General features: G+C 43.4%; 1 protein-coding gene across 3 annotated transcripts; it reads left to right on the top strand.

The window, feature by feature from the left end:
- The first annotated feature begins 617 nt into the window (after positions 1–617).
- Positions 618–4,014, top strand: LOC113341908 (alpha-galactosidase-like). 3 transcript variants are annotated; one of them, XR_003356201.1, is made up of 11 exons: positions 618–797; positions 1,002–1,164; positions 1,319–1,576; positions 1,764–1,938; positions 2,074–2,135; positions 2,343–2,506; positions 2,635–2,732; positions 2,826–2,884; positions 2,982–3,115; positions 3,199–3,343; positions 3,446–3,766. XR_003356201.1 is itself a non-coding variant. In XM_026586616.1 (10 exons), exons 1-10 carry the CDS (start codon positions 733–735, stop codon positions 3,697–3,699), a joined length of 1,443 nt encoding a protein of 480 aa, XP_026442401.1. In that variant the 5' UTR covers positions 619–732; the 3' UTR covers positions 3,700–4,014. The 3 variants fall into 3 exon arrangements, 1 of the variants encoding a protein (XP_026442401.1); XR_003356203.1 differs by having other exon boundaries at positions 619–797; positions 3,006–3,115; XM_026586616.1 differs by lacking the exon at positions 2,982–3,115 and having other exon boundaries at positions 619–797; positions 3,446–4,014.
- The last annotated feature ends 13,292 nt before the right edge of the window (positions 4,015–17,306 follow it).

Here is a 17,306-nt window from a genome sequence, read left to right as displayed (position 1 = left end):
GTTTGCCTTCGTATTCACGGGTGCAAGTCCATCTTACATCAGATAGATAGATGAGCATAATCAGGAGCTGTCTGGCGCTCTATACTTGTCTATTGGTGGATCCTCCGGTACCTCCTAGACATTCTTTACCCTAATGTTTTCGAGTCCGAATTCGTGCACACTCTTTAACGGGTGTATATTTTACATTTCAATCTCTACTTTTCATTAAATATAGGGAATTAAATAATCAACCAATCAGAAGAACAAATGAAATATACACTCGTTAGACGAGTGTGAACAAATTTGGACTAGTGTTACGCCACCTATATCTATCTTATGCCAAGTGCCAAAAAAAAACAAAAGAAAAAGGCACCTAGTTCAGCCCTGTTTCTCAGAGGTCCCAGGTTCGAGTCTTCAATTACGTAATATTACAGGAATTAACATGGAATGTAGAGTTAGCTTTACCCATGTTCAATTAATGTAGTAGTAGGTTTTTAGGTTTCCAACTACTTAATGCAAATACTCTTTAGAAAAAAACAAAACAAAAAAAAAAAGTTGACACTGGAATCCACTTGGGGCCAGTTTTTGTTTATTAAATTTTAACTTAATCCTCATCCTTACTTTACTCATAATCAACTCAGAATAACTGTTGAAACAAACATCTATAAAATTCGATTGTTATTGCTCTACTTCTATTACCTACCAGTCTATCACTTCATTCAACAACTGCTCTTCTACAGATGAAACAACTCCATGAAAAATCTCATTCTGGGTGATCTCTTTTTCTTTCTTGTTTGCCGTTTGCTTTTTATTCAAAGGTATCTTTCCTCTTCTTTACATTACCTTTCTTTCTTTCTTTTTCTGATGTAGTATAATCATAATTGGATGATGTGGTAAATTTATGAATTAGTCAAGTTGTAGTTAATCGTGTTTTTCTTGGGATAGAAAAATCAAATTCATGGCAAATTATTGTTAGTTAATTGATTTGAAACTAATGAAAGTTACAAAATACCCACTTTCAGGGGATTATCTGAAGCACCTTCATTTGAAAACCAAGAGGTGGAAGCTAATTTCCCACCTAGAGGGTGGAACTCTTATGACGCCTTTTCCTGGATCATTTCTGAAGAAGAATTTCTTCAAAATGCTGAAGTTGTTTCTCAAAGACTACTCTCTCATGGTTACCAGGTTAGAAACTATAATTTCAAAGACATCAGAGACATATTCGATTTTTCGAGACAATTTTCCGGTGTAATATCTCTACTGTAAATGATTTGGACAAACACTTTGATTTTGATATATAATATAATCTCTCTCTTTTTTTTTTGTTGCAACTTTTCAGTATGTTGTTGTAGATTTCCTATGGTTTAGGAAGAAGGTGAAAGGTTCTTCTATTTATGCTGGAGGATTCGATGTAATTGACGAATTTGGAAGGATGGTTCCTGACCCTGAAAGATGGCCTTCCTCTAAAGGTGGGAACGGGTTTGTGGAAGTAGCTAAGAAAGTTCATTCAAAGGGTTTGAAGTTTGGAATTCATGTTATGCGAGGAATAAGTAAGCAGGCAGTTAAGGCAAACACCCCTATCTTAGATGTCAACAAGGTCTGTTGCGCTACTGTGTTTGCCTTTACCTTTTAAGTTTTTTGTTTCCTTCGTGGCACACTTAAACATTAGCATTTCATGTACTCCGAAGATGTCAGCTCTATAAGTAAACTCACTGTCACGATTCTTAACCTCAACCTGTACTAATTTGCCATTCATCAATTTTCACATTTTGAATTTATGTAAGGGAAGTGCCTATGAAGAGTCTGGCCAACAATGGCGAGCAAAAGATATAGGAATGATGAATAGACCCTGTGGATGGATGAGAGAAGGCTTCATGAGTGTGAATACTAAGACAGGAGCTGGAAAAGCCTTCTTAAGGTCATTGTATCAGCAGTATGCTGATTGGGGTGTCGATTTTGGTAAGTTGATTTACGAATTGCAAGAGTTGTACACAATAGTTGAAACCACAATCCGTTATTATAACCCATTTGACTAACATAATATTAGAGGGACTAAGATGTTCTTTTACTGATTAGTTTGTGAATATTTTGCAGTGAAGCATGACTGTGTTTTTGGTGACGACTTGGACGTAGATGAGATAAGTACAGTATCAGAGATAAACTGCTTTTCTGATCCTGGAGCACAATTATGTCTAGGTGTACAAATAACTAGAACACTTGAAATCTACTCTCCATTTTAGACATTGAAGCTTAAAGTACGAGATTTGTCATGGCATAGAATTGAACATCGGGTGCACTTATCTCCGGCTTGAAAGTATATCGTAGACTCAATAGGTCATCAATGAACTCGTCTCCGTGTGCAGATTTTGAAGCGGCTAGACCACCGTATTGTATATTCTCTCTCTCCCGGAACCAGTGCAACACCTGCCATGGCCAAGCAAGTAAGTTCTCTTGTGAACATGTACCGGGTAACTGCTGATGATTGGGATAGGTGGGATCATGTAGCAGCTCATTTCGATGTATCAAGGTACACTACTATTGCTCAGTACAAGGAAGTTGCCCTGCAAATAGTAACGTAGAGAACTAGTTCGGCATATTTCGTTTTTCAGGTGTTCTGTAACGACTTCTAGTTTTTGTATATGCCTCCGCTTTTAGGGACTTCGCTGCTGCTAATATGACGGGAGCTGTGGGGTTAGGAGGAAAGTCTTGGCCTGACCTAGACATGCTGCCACTTGGTTGGCTTACTGATCCAGGTGAATTAACAAATCTTTGGCGAAATATTGAGGCGTCGATTTAAGAAGCTCTCAGACCCAATTGATCAGTCTAGTTATCTTTTGTTATATTAGGCGTGAATGAAGGTCCACATAGACGCTGTAACCTTAATCTTGATGAGCAAAGAACTCAGGTATTAAGATCGAATTCTCTGGTAGTTGTATCATCGAGTTTTAGTGTGTCCTCCTTGAATAACTGAGGTGTTGCAACACCACATTTTCTTAAAATTGATGACTTTATGGTCTATCACAAAGTCGCCTATTATGTACGGAGGTGACCTGAGGAAGATCGCGAGACTACGTTCAATCTCATAACTCACCCTACCTTACTCGAAATCAATTGTTTTAGCAAAAATAACAAAGAGGTAGCTTTCTATTCCTTTAATCTAGCTTCAGTTTCCGAAGAACGAGTTTGAATAACACAAACTTTGGTGGTCATTTTTTTCAGTTTCCATTTATTACTGAAACGAAGAAGGATCTCAAAAGAAGTGCCTCATATTTCTCCCGGGTGTTACAAAATCTGAAGGAACTGAACCCATTGAAGATTGCTAATCCCCAAGTAATCCGATCGTGGTCTGCGAATGGAAGAACTGGTTTGCTAACTCAAACTTTCCATCGCTTCATTGGTCTATATAGCCCCATCGTATCCTTGACCATTTTACTAATGGCTTTCATTGTTACTATTGGTTTTGCAGGAGAACTGTATCTCGCGTTTTTCAACTTAAACTCTCAAGAAACAATGATAACTGTGAGGGTCTCGTCATTAGGTCTGCTTAATTCACTTCCTGTAAAAAACTCAACTGCAGCTTCTTCTGCATGTACATATAATGAAGTGTGGAGCAGAAAAGAATTTGGCATCCTTAAAGTAACAGTATCGGCAAATATAGCACCTCATGGTTGTGCTTTATTTGTTATAGACTGTAAATCATTTAGGAGGTTAAGTCAGTGACTTACCAATGTCAATTGTGAAGTGAAATGTAAAATATACAACTTCCAATACATGAGTCATGCAACTACTTCCTGGTCAGTGGTGGGAACTAGAAACTGATATACTAAGAAAACGGGGTAGAGAAAAATATGACTCCAATTACGAGTGACTTGATAAAAGGAGATAGTCCTGCAAGGATTTGCTGATTATCGTCCAGAAATGAATTAGAGACTCTCTCTCATCAATGAGAAGGTGATGGAGGGGTTTCTTTACTGGAAAAGGCACATAAGGTCTTTGCATTTCTTGCAAGTCCTTCTGTAGACAGCAGAATGCAAATTGAAGAATCCTATCAATACCAGCTACCTGAGCGAGGTAAAGGTACAGGGCAAAGGAAACCATTCACATCTGGGACCATTTGTTGGTGTCAGGAGTACCAAGTGGATATACCACTGATCGTCAGCTATAAAAAGTCAGCTATACTAAGTGATTGTATCGTCAGTTATAAAAAGTCAGCTATACTGAGTGATCGTCCAATATACTTTGAGACATTCATTGGTTGTTAGTGCTCACCACACCCCTCCCTCTGGCCTCTTATGTATGCTCGAACATGATCTTGGTTCCTCCTCGTGTTTGAATTTCGCATTTTGGGTAATCCCAGCATTTTGATGTAAGAGATTAAGTACCTGGAACCAAAGATATAGAAACAAAGCTAAAAACTAAAATTAAAAATAAAATTAAAGAAAACAACTGAAGCTACTGACTGCTTCTTGGCAGCGGTGCCAAAATTTGATGCATGTCGTAGGTGCAATTAAATTAGTGATCTTATTTCCACTCAAGTAATGAATAATATATTGGAGTTCAAATACGATCTCACGAAGAACATGGAGTTTTAGCTGTTAAAATTGTCATAAATGGGGGTGGGGGTTGTTTAAGTTTTTAAACAAAATAAATAACAAAGTAAGCAGTGATGGAGCCAGACTTTTTTTTTCAAGTGGGGCCATATTCATATATAGTAAAAGTCAGTGCATATCGGCGGATAAATGATTTTTTCTTGGCATTTTTAATTGCTTTTTCAGTATAAACTAAGTGAAAATAGAATTAGACATAGTAATTTAGATCGTTTTTTAAATTTATGTCATACATTTGATGTATTCTTATTAATTTTACACGTGTTGAAAAGATGAGAGTACCCAAATATACCAAAATCTTTTACTTATCCACATATAAGTCTTTTGGATCGTATTCCAAACAACAAAGGAAGAATCTGTTTGGTAACCACTCTAATCAATCTTGCTAAAGATATTTGATGAGTCGTTGACAAAGGCTCTTATGTTTAATCTAATAAACTCCTTTGTCTGGTTAGATCAATCTAAATATTAATTACCGAAATAATCAAGTTTCTAGATTCGAACTCAATCGATATAGATCTCAAAGAGAAACTATAGAGAGTTGTCGATCTCACGCAACTAATCAACCAGATCTATCAAAGATAAACCGATTCTAGTTGGATCCCAGCCGATCAAGGTCTGTGCACTAAATCCACAAGATACGAAAACTAATAAGAGTTCTTCTTCGTCTTCAAATCTTCTATTGCCTTCAAAAACCTTCACAACAACACTTTAATCCTCTTGTGTTCAATCACGCATGAAAAAGAGAGTCTGTTAACAATGGATTATCATAAGATGTCTTTAGATCCGAAGATGGTTTTAAAGATCCCGTCGATACTTTGATCTAGTCTGAATGAATCTTATATCAGAAGAGAAGATTGTCAAGAATAAACAAACTAGGTGTAATCAAAGTTTCAACAACCGTTAGTCAATAAAATCAATAATCGAAAACTAATAACATTGCAATTATCTAGTTTCCCACCAACGGTACTCGTAGAGCTTCTTGATCCCACAGAAGTCTTTAAGCAAGCGGCCGTAAGAGATTTCACCTAATTAGGATACTTTCCTCTCCGAATAGACGGCTCCACCAGAAACAACAACAAATGAAGTTTTCCTGCCTCTTAGGATAGTTTGCAAGAAATGAAAACTCAAGTATTTATAGACCAAGGTTGTTTGGACAGCAAGGAAATTCCAAAACCGAATATATTCTCAAGATATGCATTAAAGTACCTAATGGTTTTCCTATTTCCACATAAATGCCAAACCTATACTTCAGAAAACTCTCATAGATAGAAAACTTCTATTATTAGTCTAGCATATTAAATAATAATATTTTCCAGATGATATGCTTTTATTGCTGGTAATTAGAACATATATGATGAAAATCATAATTAAATGTTTTTCAATTTTTCGGACCAGGGATCACCTTGAGTATCAAGGAATATCTTTGAACAATAAATGATAGGAGTTATGTACATGTTCAAATATGTCGAAATCTAGAAGTTTCTTAGCAAACCCTAATTCCAAGCTTCACACAAAACTTACAGAGATATGTGAATATTGGAAACCTGGTTTTGCTTCTTGGGATCGTTTGTACCAACCTCACAATGTAAGTTGTGATCGGTTATACCATGTTTCCCAAACCAGGTTGTGACCGGTTACACCTTGCTTCCCAGAGGTAGCTTGTGATTGGTTACACCTTACTTCCTGAGTTAGCTTGTGATCGGTTACACCTTGCTTCCCAAAGGTAGCTTGTGATCAATTACAACTAACTTCCCAATTCATCTTGTGACCGGTTATACAGTGGTTCCCAAAGTAACCTATGGCCGGTTACAACTTGCATTCCAATATAGCTTGTGATCGGTTACAACTAGATTTACAATGAAGACAGATAGCAACAAACTATATTATATAGGCTATGACCGGTTATACCTGAAAAAGCGGGGGTCTAACAACTACACCCAATATTTCGCTTAGCAATCAGTATGGACAAACTCCAATATAATTCCAAGAGAATCAACTAGACAGTCAAACTCAATCAATGGAAATATATCCAAGAGCTGTATCTCTGTTTCACAATGTAATCAGCAAATCAAACAGATAGAATACGTGAGCCTGATTAATGTGTGAAACAACTTGAACGGTACCAAAGACCAATATTCAAGTGTCAATCAATACAATCAAAAACCAAAGTTTGGATTCTCTAATTGATTGAAATACGCACAACCTGTGATATTTTTATTATATAACAAAATATAATGTCGAAAAGAAATAACACAGACACCAGAAATTTTGTTAACGAGGAAATCGTAAATGCAGAAAAACCCCGGGACCTAGTCCAGATTTGAACACCACACTGTATTAAGCCGTTACAGACACTAGCATACTCCAAGTTAACTTCGGACTGGAATATAGTTGAGCCCTAACCAATTTAACACTGATCAAGGTACAGTTGCGCTCCTTATGTCTCTGAATCCCAGCAGGACTCTACACACTTGATTCCCTTAGATGATCTTACCCACAACTAAGAGTTGCAACGACCCAAAGTCGAAAACTTGATAAACAAATATGTCTCACACAGAAAAGTCTATTGTATAGATAAATCTGTCTCCCACGGATAAACCTATGAGTTTTGTTCCGTCTTTTGATAAATCAAGGTAAACAGGAACCGATTGATATACCTGACTTATATTTCCGAAGAACAGCCTAGAAAAATCAATCACCTCACAATAATCTTAATCGTATGGTAGCGAAACAAGATATTGTGGAATCACAAACGATGAGAAGAAGATGTTTTGATTTCTTTTTATCTTGCCTATTGTAGAATAAATCTCGAGCCAATCTTAGAGAAGATAGTACTCAATACGATAGAAAATGCAAGATCAAATCAACTACGGAGAAAATAGTTGGGTCTGGCTTCACAATCCCAATGAAGTATTTAAGTCGTTAACCTAAGGGTTTCGTGAAAACCTAAGGTTAAAGGAGAATCGACTCTAGTCGCAACTAGTATCACACATGAGGTGTAGATATTAGGTTTCCCAGTTGCTAGAGTTCCCCTTTATATAGTCTTCAAATCAGGGTTTGCAATCAATGTTACCTTGGTAACAAAGCATTCAACATTCACCGTTAGATGAAAACCTGATTAGACTCAAGCTAATATCTTTCAACCGATAGATCGAAACTTAGATTGTTACACACAAATGAAAAGTGACTTCATTTATATATGAGTAACCGTACCTAAACGTGTGCACCTTGTTGGCTTAACAATAGTTAACCGAAGTTAGCCATATGAACACTTTCATATCAACCTGTTTGAGGGTGAAAACGGTTTCTGCTGATTTTGGTAATTTCATGTATGGGTGAGAAACGAGTCTAAATCCTAAACAATGTAATGCACGGGAGTACTTTAGATTCGACAGATCAATCTGTATAAATCCGGCATAAACCAAGAAATGGTCGTTCCAGACTTGCTTCGGTCACAAAGTGAAGGAGAAGGGTTGGTCTTGGGGAGGGAAGCGAAGAGAGTGTTGAGACCAGAATAGTTGATTCTGGAAGAGTGGTTGTCTTACGACTTGTATCAGAAAGTGAAACGCTAGCAATGTGGAAAGCTAATAGGTGATTTCTGAGTGTTGTATTCTCCTGACCAAAACCTCTTTTTGGTGGAAATAGGTGAAACCTATTTATACAAGTCGCAACAAAATGTACCTTGGCCTCATAAGAAGTGGAAACTATTGAGTAATGGAAGAGAATGGTAACGGGTAACGCCTGGAATTGATGTTTTCATAATGAAGGATACGTTTCACCAGTATTTCCTGTCATTACTAACCGCCTTACTCTTATGACACTTTCTTGTAACGGGCGTATTGCACGCCGCACGCTGTAGACCACCAGACCAATACCCTGATGAGCATCCCCCAGTTTGTGACATGTCTTGATGACTCGAGTGTTTTCGTGGAAAACCTGTAGCATGTTGCTATTGTTTGGAAAGTTAAAATTGAGAGGCTTGCCGGTTCGGTGGCGACCTTCGACGGCCAAGATTTTGTATCTTGAGAGGAAGGGTAGCCGTTTGATTGTGGATACCTTCCGTCGGTATCCAGTGGCGTGGCCACGGTGCTGGCATGGCTTGCGCATGCTCTTGGCAAGGCCAATTAGGGTGATGTGACCAAAGAGTTGGCAGCGTAGCCAAAAGGTTGCCACAAGTCGTGTGGTTTGGTGGCAAGCTTGTACAGCTGAGATATGTATCTCAGGAGGAGGGGTAGCCGTTGATTGTTGCAACCCTCCGTTTGATAGCCAGCGACATGGAGGCATGGCTCGTGCATGCTCTTGGCGCGGCCAAATTAGGGTTTGGATCCGTAACCAAAGAGTTGGCAGCGTAGCCAAAAGGTTACCACAAATTGTTTGGTTTGGTAGCAAGCTTCTATGGATGAGATTTGCATCTCAGAAGGAAGGGAAGCCGTCGATTTTTGCAACCTTTTGTTTGGCAGCCAGCGGTATGGAGGCATGGCCGGCGTGGCTTTGACATGTTTTAGGCGCGATCAAATTAGGGTTTGGCATAAACCGTGGAATTTGGCATTGGGACAGAAGTTGCCACGCGTTTAGTGACGAATTTTGTACGGCTGAGATTTGCATTTCGGAAGGAGGGGTAGCCGTTAATTGTTGCAACCCTCCGTTTGGAAGCCAGCGACATGGAGGCTTGGCCGGCATGGCTTTGGCATGTTTTAGGCGCGACCAAATTAGGGTTTGGCATAAACCGTGGAATTTGGCATTGGGACAGAAGTTTCCATGCGTCTGGTAGCGAACTTGTACGGTTGAGATCTGCATCTCATAAGGAGGGGTAGCCATTGATTGTTGCAACCCTCCGTTTGGCAGCCAGCGGCATGAAGGCATGGCATTGGCATGCCGTTGGCACGACGGTTTGGCTGGCATGGTTGGGACTTTGGCGTGTGAGGTGCGGATGGCATGGTTGGCATGCTGTTGGACCGGTGGTGCGGCTGGCATGGTTGGCATGCCTTTGGTGCAGAGGTGTGGCTGGCATGGTTGGCATGCCTTTGGCGCGGAAGTGTGGATGGCATGGTTGGAATGTCGTTGGCACGGTGGTGCGGCTGACATGGTTGGCATGCCTTTGGCGCGGAGGTGTGGCTGGCATGCCGTTGGCACGGTGGTGCGGCTGACATGGTTAGCATGCCTTTGGCGCGGGGCTGTGGCTGGCATGTCGTTGGCATGGTTGGCATGCCTTTGGCGCGGAGGTGCGGCTGGTATAGTTGGCATGCCGTTGGCACGGTGGTGCGGCCGGCATGGTTGGCATGCCTTTGGCGCGGGGGTGTGGATGGCATGGTTGGCATGCCGTTGGCACGATGGTGCGTCTGGCATGCCTTTGGCGCGGGGGTGTAGCTGGCATGGTTGGCATGCCGTTGGCACGGTGGTGCGGCTGGCATGGTTGGCATGCCTTTGGTGCGGAGGTGTGGCTGGCATGCCGTTGGCACGGTGGCACGGCTGGCATGGTTGGCATGCCTTTGGCGCGGGGGTGTGGCTGGCATGCCGTTGGCACGGAGGTGCGGCTGGCATGGTTGGCATGCCTTTGGCGCGGAGGTGCGGATGGCATGACTTTGGCGCGGAGGTGCGGCTGGCATGGTTGGCATGCCTTTAGCGCGTGAGGTGTGGCTGGCATGTCGTTGGCACGGTGGTACAACTGGCATGGTTGGCATGCCTTTGGCGCGGAGGTGTGGCCGACATGGTTGGCATGCCGTTGGCACGGTGGTGCTACTGGCATGGTTGGCATGCCTTTGGCACGGAGGTGTGGCTGGCATGGTTGGCATGCCATTGGCACGGTGGTGTGGCTGGCATGGTTGGCATGCCGTTGGCACGGTGGTGCGACTGGCATGGTTGGCATGCCTTTGGCGCGGGGGTTTGGATGGCATGCCGTTGGCACGGTGGTGCGGCTGGCATGGTTGGCATGTCGTTGGCGCGGGGGTGTGGCTGGAATGGTTGGCATGACGTTGTCACGGTGGTGTGGCTGGCATGGTTGGCATGCCTTTGGCGCGGAGATGTGGCTGACATGTCGTTGGCACGGTGGTGCGGTTGGCATGGTTGGAATGCCTTTGGCGCGGAGGTGTGGCTGGCATAGTAGGCATGCCGTTAGCACGGTGGTGCGGCTGGCATGGTTTGCATGCCTTTGGCGCGAGGGTATGGTTGGCATGCCGTTGGCACGGAGGTGCGGCTGGCATGGTTGGCATGCCTTTGGCGCAGAGGTGCGGCTGGCATGGTTGGCATGCCTTTGGCGCGGAGGTGTAGTTGGCATGGCTGGCATGCAGTTGGCACACTTGGCTAGCATGCGCGGCTGGCATGTGCGGAGACAATGTCAGTCGATACTTGAAGGTTCTGTCGTTGAACATAGCGTATAGATATATAAAAAAAGGTACCCTGGTAATTTCTCATAGACGTATTGAAAGGCTCAATAAATGCGCTAGTGGAGATATTGGTACTCACGGCTCCGTTTCCTTACAGAGCGACGTCACGTCAGACTTAGGTTTTACGATTTTAACCCTATGCTAAAAACCACCATCAACATTAAGTCCCCTGCTTAGCTCGGAATAGGAGCGTTGTTGCGAGGTAAGCTTAAGATGGTGACAGACAAGGACAAAATAAAAACGACAAGTAATGAAAAGTGGTCAGGAAGATCCGACTAACCTTTTTCGGAGGCAAGGAACATTTGCAATTCCCATGTTGGCGGCTTTGCGTGAATTTGGCTCGGTGGGGAGACGCTTGCATTGCTTGGGGCGAAGTGAGCCGCTGGAGTTGCTCGGATTGGAATGGAGCCGCTGGCGTTGCTCTGATTGGAATGGAGTGAGCCGTTAGAATTGGTCGGCTTGGGATGGAGCCGTTAGCATCGGTCAACTTGGAATGGATCCGTTAGCATTGGATTGGATTGGATTGGAATGAGCAGTTAGCATTGGCGGGACGTCGGCATAGACTTGGCGTGCGTGAGCTACCGGCATGGAGTGGTGTGGGCGCTGGCTAGGGGTGTGCGCTGGCCTGGTGTGGACGCTGGCTTGTCGTGGGCGCTTGCTAGCGCATCCTTGTTGCCTCAATCCGTACGTGGCTCAGATAGATAATCCTTTCCTCATTCAAACTCCAAAGTGTCACGCCCTCGTGTTTCTTTTGTTCACCCTTCATTAGGGTTTTGACAAGAGGTTTCGTTGAGGCTTATTTTCCGGCTGTTATGTAGTCCCATCTTGTCTGCTCAGCCTCCATTTCTCTTTCTGCCTTTAAGGTTTCCGCAGTATTTATGCCGGTGAAGCTGCATCGTATTTCCCGTTTCAAGGAAAAGGTTTCCTCTTGTCGATTCCATATTTCTTTATCATGTCGATCAGAAGTGAATCATCCTCGAGCCAGCTAGATTCTTCAGTCACGCGCATGAGGCCTGACTTTCGCGACAATTCCCCTACCCAGATCATCCGAGTCAAGAAGATTATACCGATATGCTTCCATTGACCAATAGATGTTTTGTTGTTTTGCTGACGAGAGGCAAAAGATCTTCTTCTGTGCAGAGATATCCTCTTGGAGCATGTGTGACTCTCGTTGATGAGGATGATTTGGTTTCCCCCCTTCCTTCAAGTCTGATCCTGCCAACAACTGCAGATCTGGAAAACGCCGATTTAGGCATTTATTGTCATGAGTATCCCAATGCAGGTTTGTCGTTCGAAATCCGCATGAAGTGTTTATCTTCTAACTACCGGAACGTTGGTGGGTTTCTGGTGCGGAAGGAGTTCGTGACTCTTTACATGAAGATATGGAGAAGATATGGCCACATTGCCACGAGGAGCGTGGTGCAACATTTCCCGTATGCCTTGGTTTCCACAGTGAATTGTCTCTTTCCCATGGTCGCTGAAATGGAAAGTATATCCATCCGTGCCGTCGTGGAACCAACTATTCAAAAGTGGGAGACCATGGTGTCTACTTGTGAATCTCTGAAGTTCAACGTGAGTTGGCTGCGGCATCGTCTCGACATTGTGAAGGTTGACAGAGCCGGTATTCTTGCTAATGTTATCCCTGCTGCAAAGGCTATTTTGGAAGAGGAGAAGGCTCTGGCCATGGAGTCACAGAAGGTGGAAGAGTCAATCCAGAACTTGAAGAGTAGAACTGAAAGGTATCAAAACCGGTTGAAGATGATGCTTTCGAGGAATTATAATCTGTTGGATGGGCTTTTATGAGTTATATAGTTGGGAGATGCTCGGTTTTTCTTTCTGAGTCTCGAGCATATATATATATATATATATTTTATTTTTATTTTTTTTTGTATCGGTTTTAAAGAAATGAGAGAATTTTATTAATTTGCTTTAATTAAAAGAAACTTGATAACTGAGGTGTGAAAGAAAGCGAAAAGATGCCTGGATAACCGTGTTATGATGCGGCGAGGTGTTAGGCGACGGTCGGGCGTAGTATGCCTTGATCCACTTTCCGTTGATGACTGCTTCCAGTTTTCCTACGTCTTCTTTAATGATCTTGTAGTAGCCACTGTTGTATGCCTTCGTGACTGTATAAGGCCCTTCCCATTTTGGAGAGAATTTTGGTGCGGACACGTCTTGCTGGATGTGTTTGGCAGTCTTTAGTACCAAATCTCCTACTTGAAAAACCCGAGGTTTCACGGCTTTATTATATGCTCTGGAAACTCTATTTATGTATGCTTGCGCGTGTTCTTCCGCTCTAGATTTTCTGGAATCCACAGTGTCCAACTCTGCTACCCTGGCGTTCAATGCTTCAGCTTCATTCCATTGAATTCCGCTTGGTTCGGCAATCCTAGCTGATGGGATTTTTATTTCTGCTGGGAGGATGGTGTCTACGTCGTAGACGAGGGAGTAGGGAGAGGCGCCAGTGGAACTTCTTGGTGATGTACGGTACGCCCAAAGTGCCATTGGAAATTGTTCGTGACATGTCCGAGGATTATCGTGCACTGTCCGACTGAGGATTCAGATCAAAGTCTTGTTAGTGCTTTCGGCCTGTCCGTTTCCTTGGGGATAGTACACGGTGGAGAAAACTTGCTTAATTCTATATTCTTCAAGTGATTCCTGTACTTGCTTGTTGGCGAAAGGAGTGCCTTTGTCGGTGATGATATGTTTAGGCACTCCAAATCGGCAGATGATGTACTCCTTAATGAACGCCGCGATTGTGGATCCAGTAGTTCCTCGTAAAGGGATGGCTTCGACCCATTTGGTGAAATACTCGGTTGCGGTTATTATGTATTCGTGTTTTTCGACGACGGTGGGTTGATCTTCCCAATGATGTCGAGTCTCCAGCTATAAAAGGGCCACATACTGCTTATTGTGTGCAGAGGAGTCGACAGTACATGGATAAGGTTTCCGTGGATTTGACATTTTTTGCATTTCTGAACAAAGACAGCTGCATCATCCTCCATGGCTGGCCAATAGTATTTCTCGTGTATCTGAAGAAATAACTTCCGTTTTCCTTGGTGTTCTCCTTCGTGCATTTCTTTCAGCATGATCGGTATTTCTGCCTCGTTCAAACACCGTAGCAAACTTCCTCCAAAGCTTTTGCGATATAAGACTCCTTCATGGAATATGAATCTCCTGGACCTTTGTTTTATCTTGGTTGCGTTCTTCTTGTTGGTAAAGAGTACGCCGTCGCGGAGGTAACTGATGTACAGATCCTGCCAGTCCCCGGCGTGGTCAATATTGAAGACTTCCAATTGATGCGGCGATGCTTGACAATTGGAACAGGTTCCTTGAAGCAACCGAGATTGAGCCTCCATTTCTGGACAGTAGTAGCCAAGACGTTGCAAACGACGATAGAGTATTACCGCTAGTGTTAGCCCGCAAATTTCACTATGGACGCGGTTGAGTTGTTGTTGCGCCTCTTCCTCTCCGAGGCATCTTGACAAGGAACCGTCTGGGTTCCGATGGTACAACACTCCTCGGAGCATGAAATTTTTTTGTAAAGTTTTGAGACTGACCTTTCCCTGGGAAAGCAAGCTGTTAAGCTCTTGGATAATCGGTGTTCTCCAGTCGCCAGCTTCAGCCTCCTCGGGTTGCGAAAGCCATGTTGAAGCCACGGTTCGTTTCCTTACTGTCAGGGTTTCCTCAAAATCTTCGAATTGCAGTTTCGATGCTAGTGTGGCTAGAAAATCAGCAGGTTTGTTGCCGCTACGGCCAACATGCGTTATTGTCGCGTCGGCGAAGTAATTTAGTAGCTTTTGTGCCTCGGCTCTATACGGGGCCAATGTTACTTCCTTTAGTGCGTACTCCATTCACATGGTTGACGAGTAATTTAGAATCACCTCTTATTTCCAGACGCGTGGATCTAGCTTGTTTAGCCAATGACAGTCCGATGAAAAAGGCTTCATATTCTGCTGAATTGTTGGTGCAAGGGAAGTCTAGATTAAAGGAGTGCGAGAAGACTTTACCATCCGGGGATACTAGAACCACGCATGCTCCTCCGGTACCATTGTTAGGGGTGGCGGAGCCGTCGAAAAATAGTAGCCACGTTTCTTCTTTGAAAAAAGAGATTTCCGGAAAATCTCCATGGAGGTCCTCGTGTAGTGTTGTGGTATTCTCTCCCGGGAACGCTGCTAGCAAATACGCAACTGCTTGCCCTTTGATAGATCTTGGAGAAGTGCATATTATGTCAAATTCTGACATTTGGAGGATCCATTTGGCCGGCCTCCCTATCAGGGCCAGTTTTGAGAGGAGGAACTTCACAAGATCGGACTTAGATATCAACACCACTTTGTTGGAGAGCAGGTAATGCCTGAATTTCTGGATGGAGTGAATCAAGGCCAAGCACGCCTTTTCTGCTTTTGGATATCTAAGTTCGGCATCTCTTAAAGTTCGACTGAAGTAGTATATGGGATGTTCAATCCCTTCGTCATCTTCTTTGGTGAGGAGAGATCCGACGGCAGTGTCACTAAAAGCAGTGTAGAGGCACAACGGTCTTTCTTGTATGGGAGACCTCATGATGGTTGGGGAAGACAATATTTGCTGAATCTTCCGAAATTCCTCATGTTGTAGCGTGGTCCAGACAAAGCTCGCTCCTTTCTTTAGCAAAGGGGTAAACGAAGTAAAAAGTTGAGCCAATCCTGGTATGAAGCGACGAATGTAGTTTATTTTACCCATGAAACTCTGAAGTTCTTTCACAGTTCACGGTGGTGGAATCGTGAGGATGGCTTGGGTTTTGACCGGGTAGACTTTAATTCCCTCGGCAGTTACCTGGAAACCTAGGAACTTTCCCGAAGAGACACCGAAAGCACACTTCAATGGGTTCATCTTCAGTTTGTACTCGCGACACCTTTCAAACACCTGCCGCAGAATCTCCGTATGGGCCATCCGAGTTTTTGATTTAACCACTATGTCATCTACATAGTCTTCGACTTGCTTGTGCATCATATCATGAAAAATGGTAGTCATGGCGCGTTGGTAGGTGGCGCCAGCATTTTTCAAACCGAAGGGCATCATAGTATAGTAAAAGTTTCCGAGAGGAGTTCTAAAAGTCGTCTTACTTGCGTCGTGTTCGTACATATTTATTTGATTATAGCCGCTGTACCCGTCCATGAAAGAGAACATACCGTGTCCACTGGTGGCGTCAACCAGCATGTCGATGTTAGGAAGCGGAAAATCATCTTTAGGGAAACATTTGTTTAGATCCCTAAAATCGACACAACACCTGATTTGGCCGTTCTTCTTTTTTACCAGAACTACATTGGCCAACCAAGTAGGATGGTGAATGGGTTTGATAAAACCAGCGGTCAGCAACTTTTGAATCTCCATCTTGATCTGTTCTTCCACATCGTGCCTGAACTATCTCGGAAGTTGTTTGACCGGTTTGGATGCGGGTTTTATGTGTAGATGGTGAGTGACTAGCTTCTCGTCTAAGCCGGGCATTTCCTCGTATGTCCATGCGAATATGTCTTGATATTCTTTGAGAAGGTATACCAGCTTTACGCGTTCTTCAGCGTACAGAGTCAAGATGATTGATATGGGTCGCGGAGATTACTCTCTCCCGACATTGACAACTTCAAGTTCATCCGTGGTAGAGTTGGTCCCGTCATGTTGCTGTCGCGGTGCATCCGGCATTTCCTCTTGTGGCCGGCTGCTGTCATTGCATTCTAATAGGCGGAGCGACTGGGTGGTAGTCTCCCCTGTTAATTGCTAACAACGGCGCTGATATATGGTTTTCCCTTTTTCATCAGGACTCATGATAAAAGCACGCTCTAGTTTGGTATGGGAGCGAGCCAAACTTTGGCTTGACAGGGGGAGATTGGCGCGCTTCCCCTCTGAAGAGATGATGTGAGACCGGGTTTCTCCATGAAACAACGCAAGCCTATCGATTTATTTAATTGACGCCCACTTCGGTAGTAGAGTGTGGTGAGTCTTGCCTGTCGGGCCCCGCGAACTCTTCCTTGGTTCAAACATCTCCATGCCACAGATCGATGCATATGGGGATAATGACGCGGAGATGCGGATGACTTCTCCGTTTAGCATGGTTTTCAGGCACTGGTGATACGTCGAAGGAATGATTCTGTTGTCGTGGAGCCACGGCCTTCCCAGTATCATATGGTAATATGGCTCTTTCTCGATTAGTTCAAACTTCACCTTTGACTGGACTGGTCCTACTGAAAAATTCAGGTTGATGTATCCGTACATGCTGGTTTGGTTGCCTTCGAAATCTATCATCGTAGTATATTGTCGTACGACTTCGCTTGGCCGCACCTTGGATGTTCTGAGCGTTCTG

The sequence above is a fragment of the Papaver somniferum genome, unplaced genomic scaffold (assembly GCF_003573695.1).
Source record: "Papaver somniferum cultivar HN1 unplaced genomic scaffold, ASM357369v1 unplaced-scaffold_32, whole genome shotgun sequence".
Classification (NCBI taxonomy): Eukaryota; Viridiplantae; Streptophyta; class Magnoliopsida; order Ranunculales; family Papaveraceae; genus Papaver; species Papaver somniferum.
This window is presented reverse-complemented; position numbering and strand designations above follow the sequence as displayed.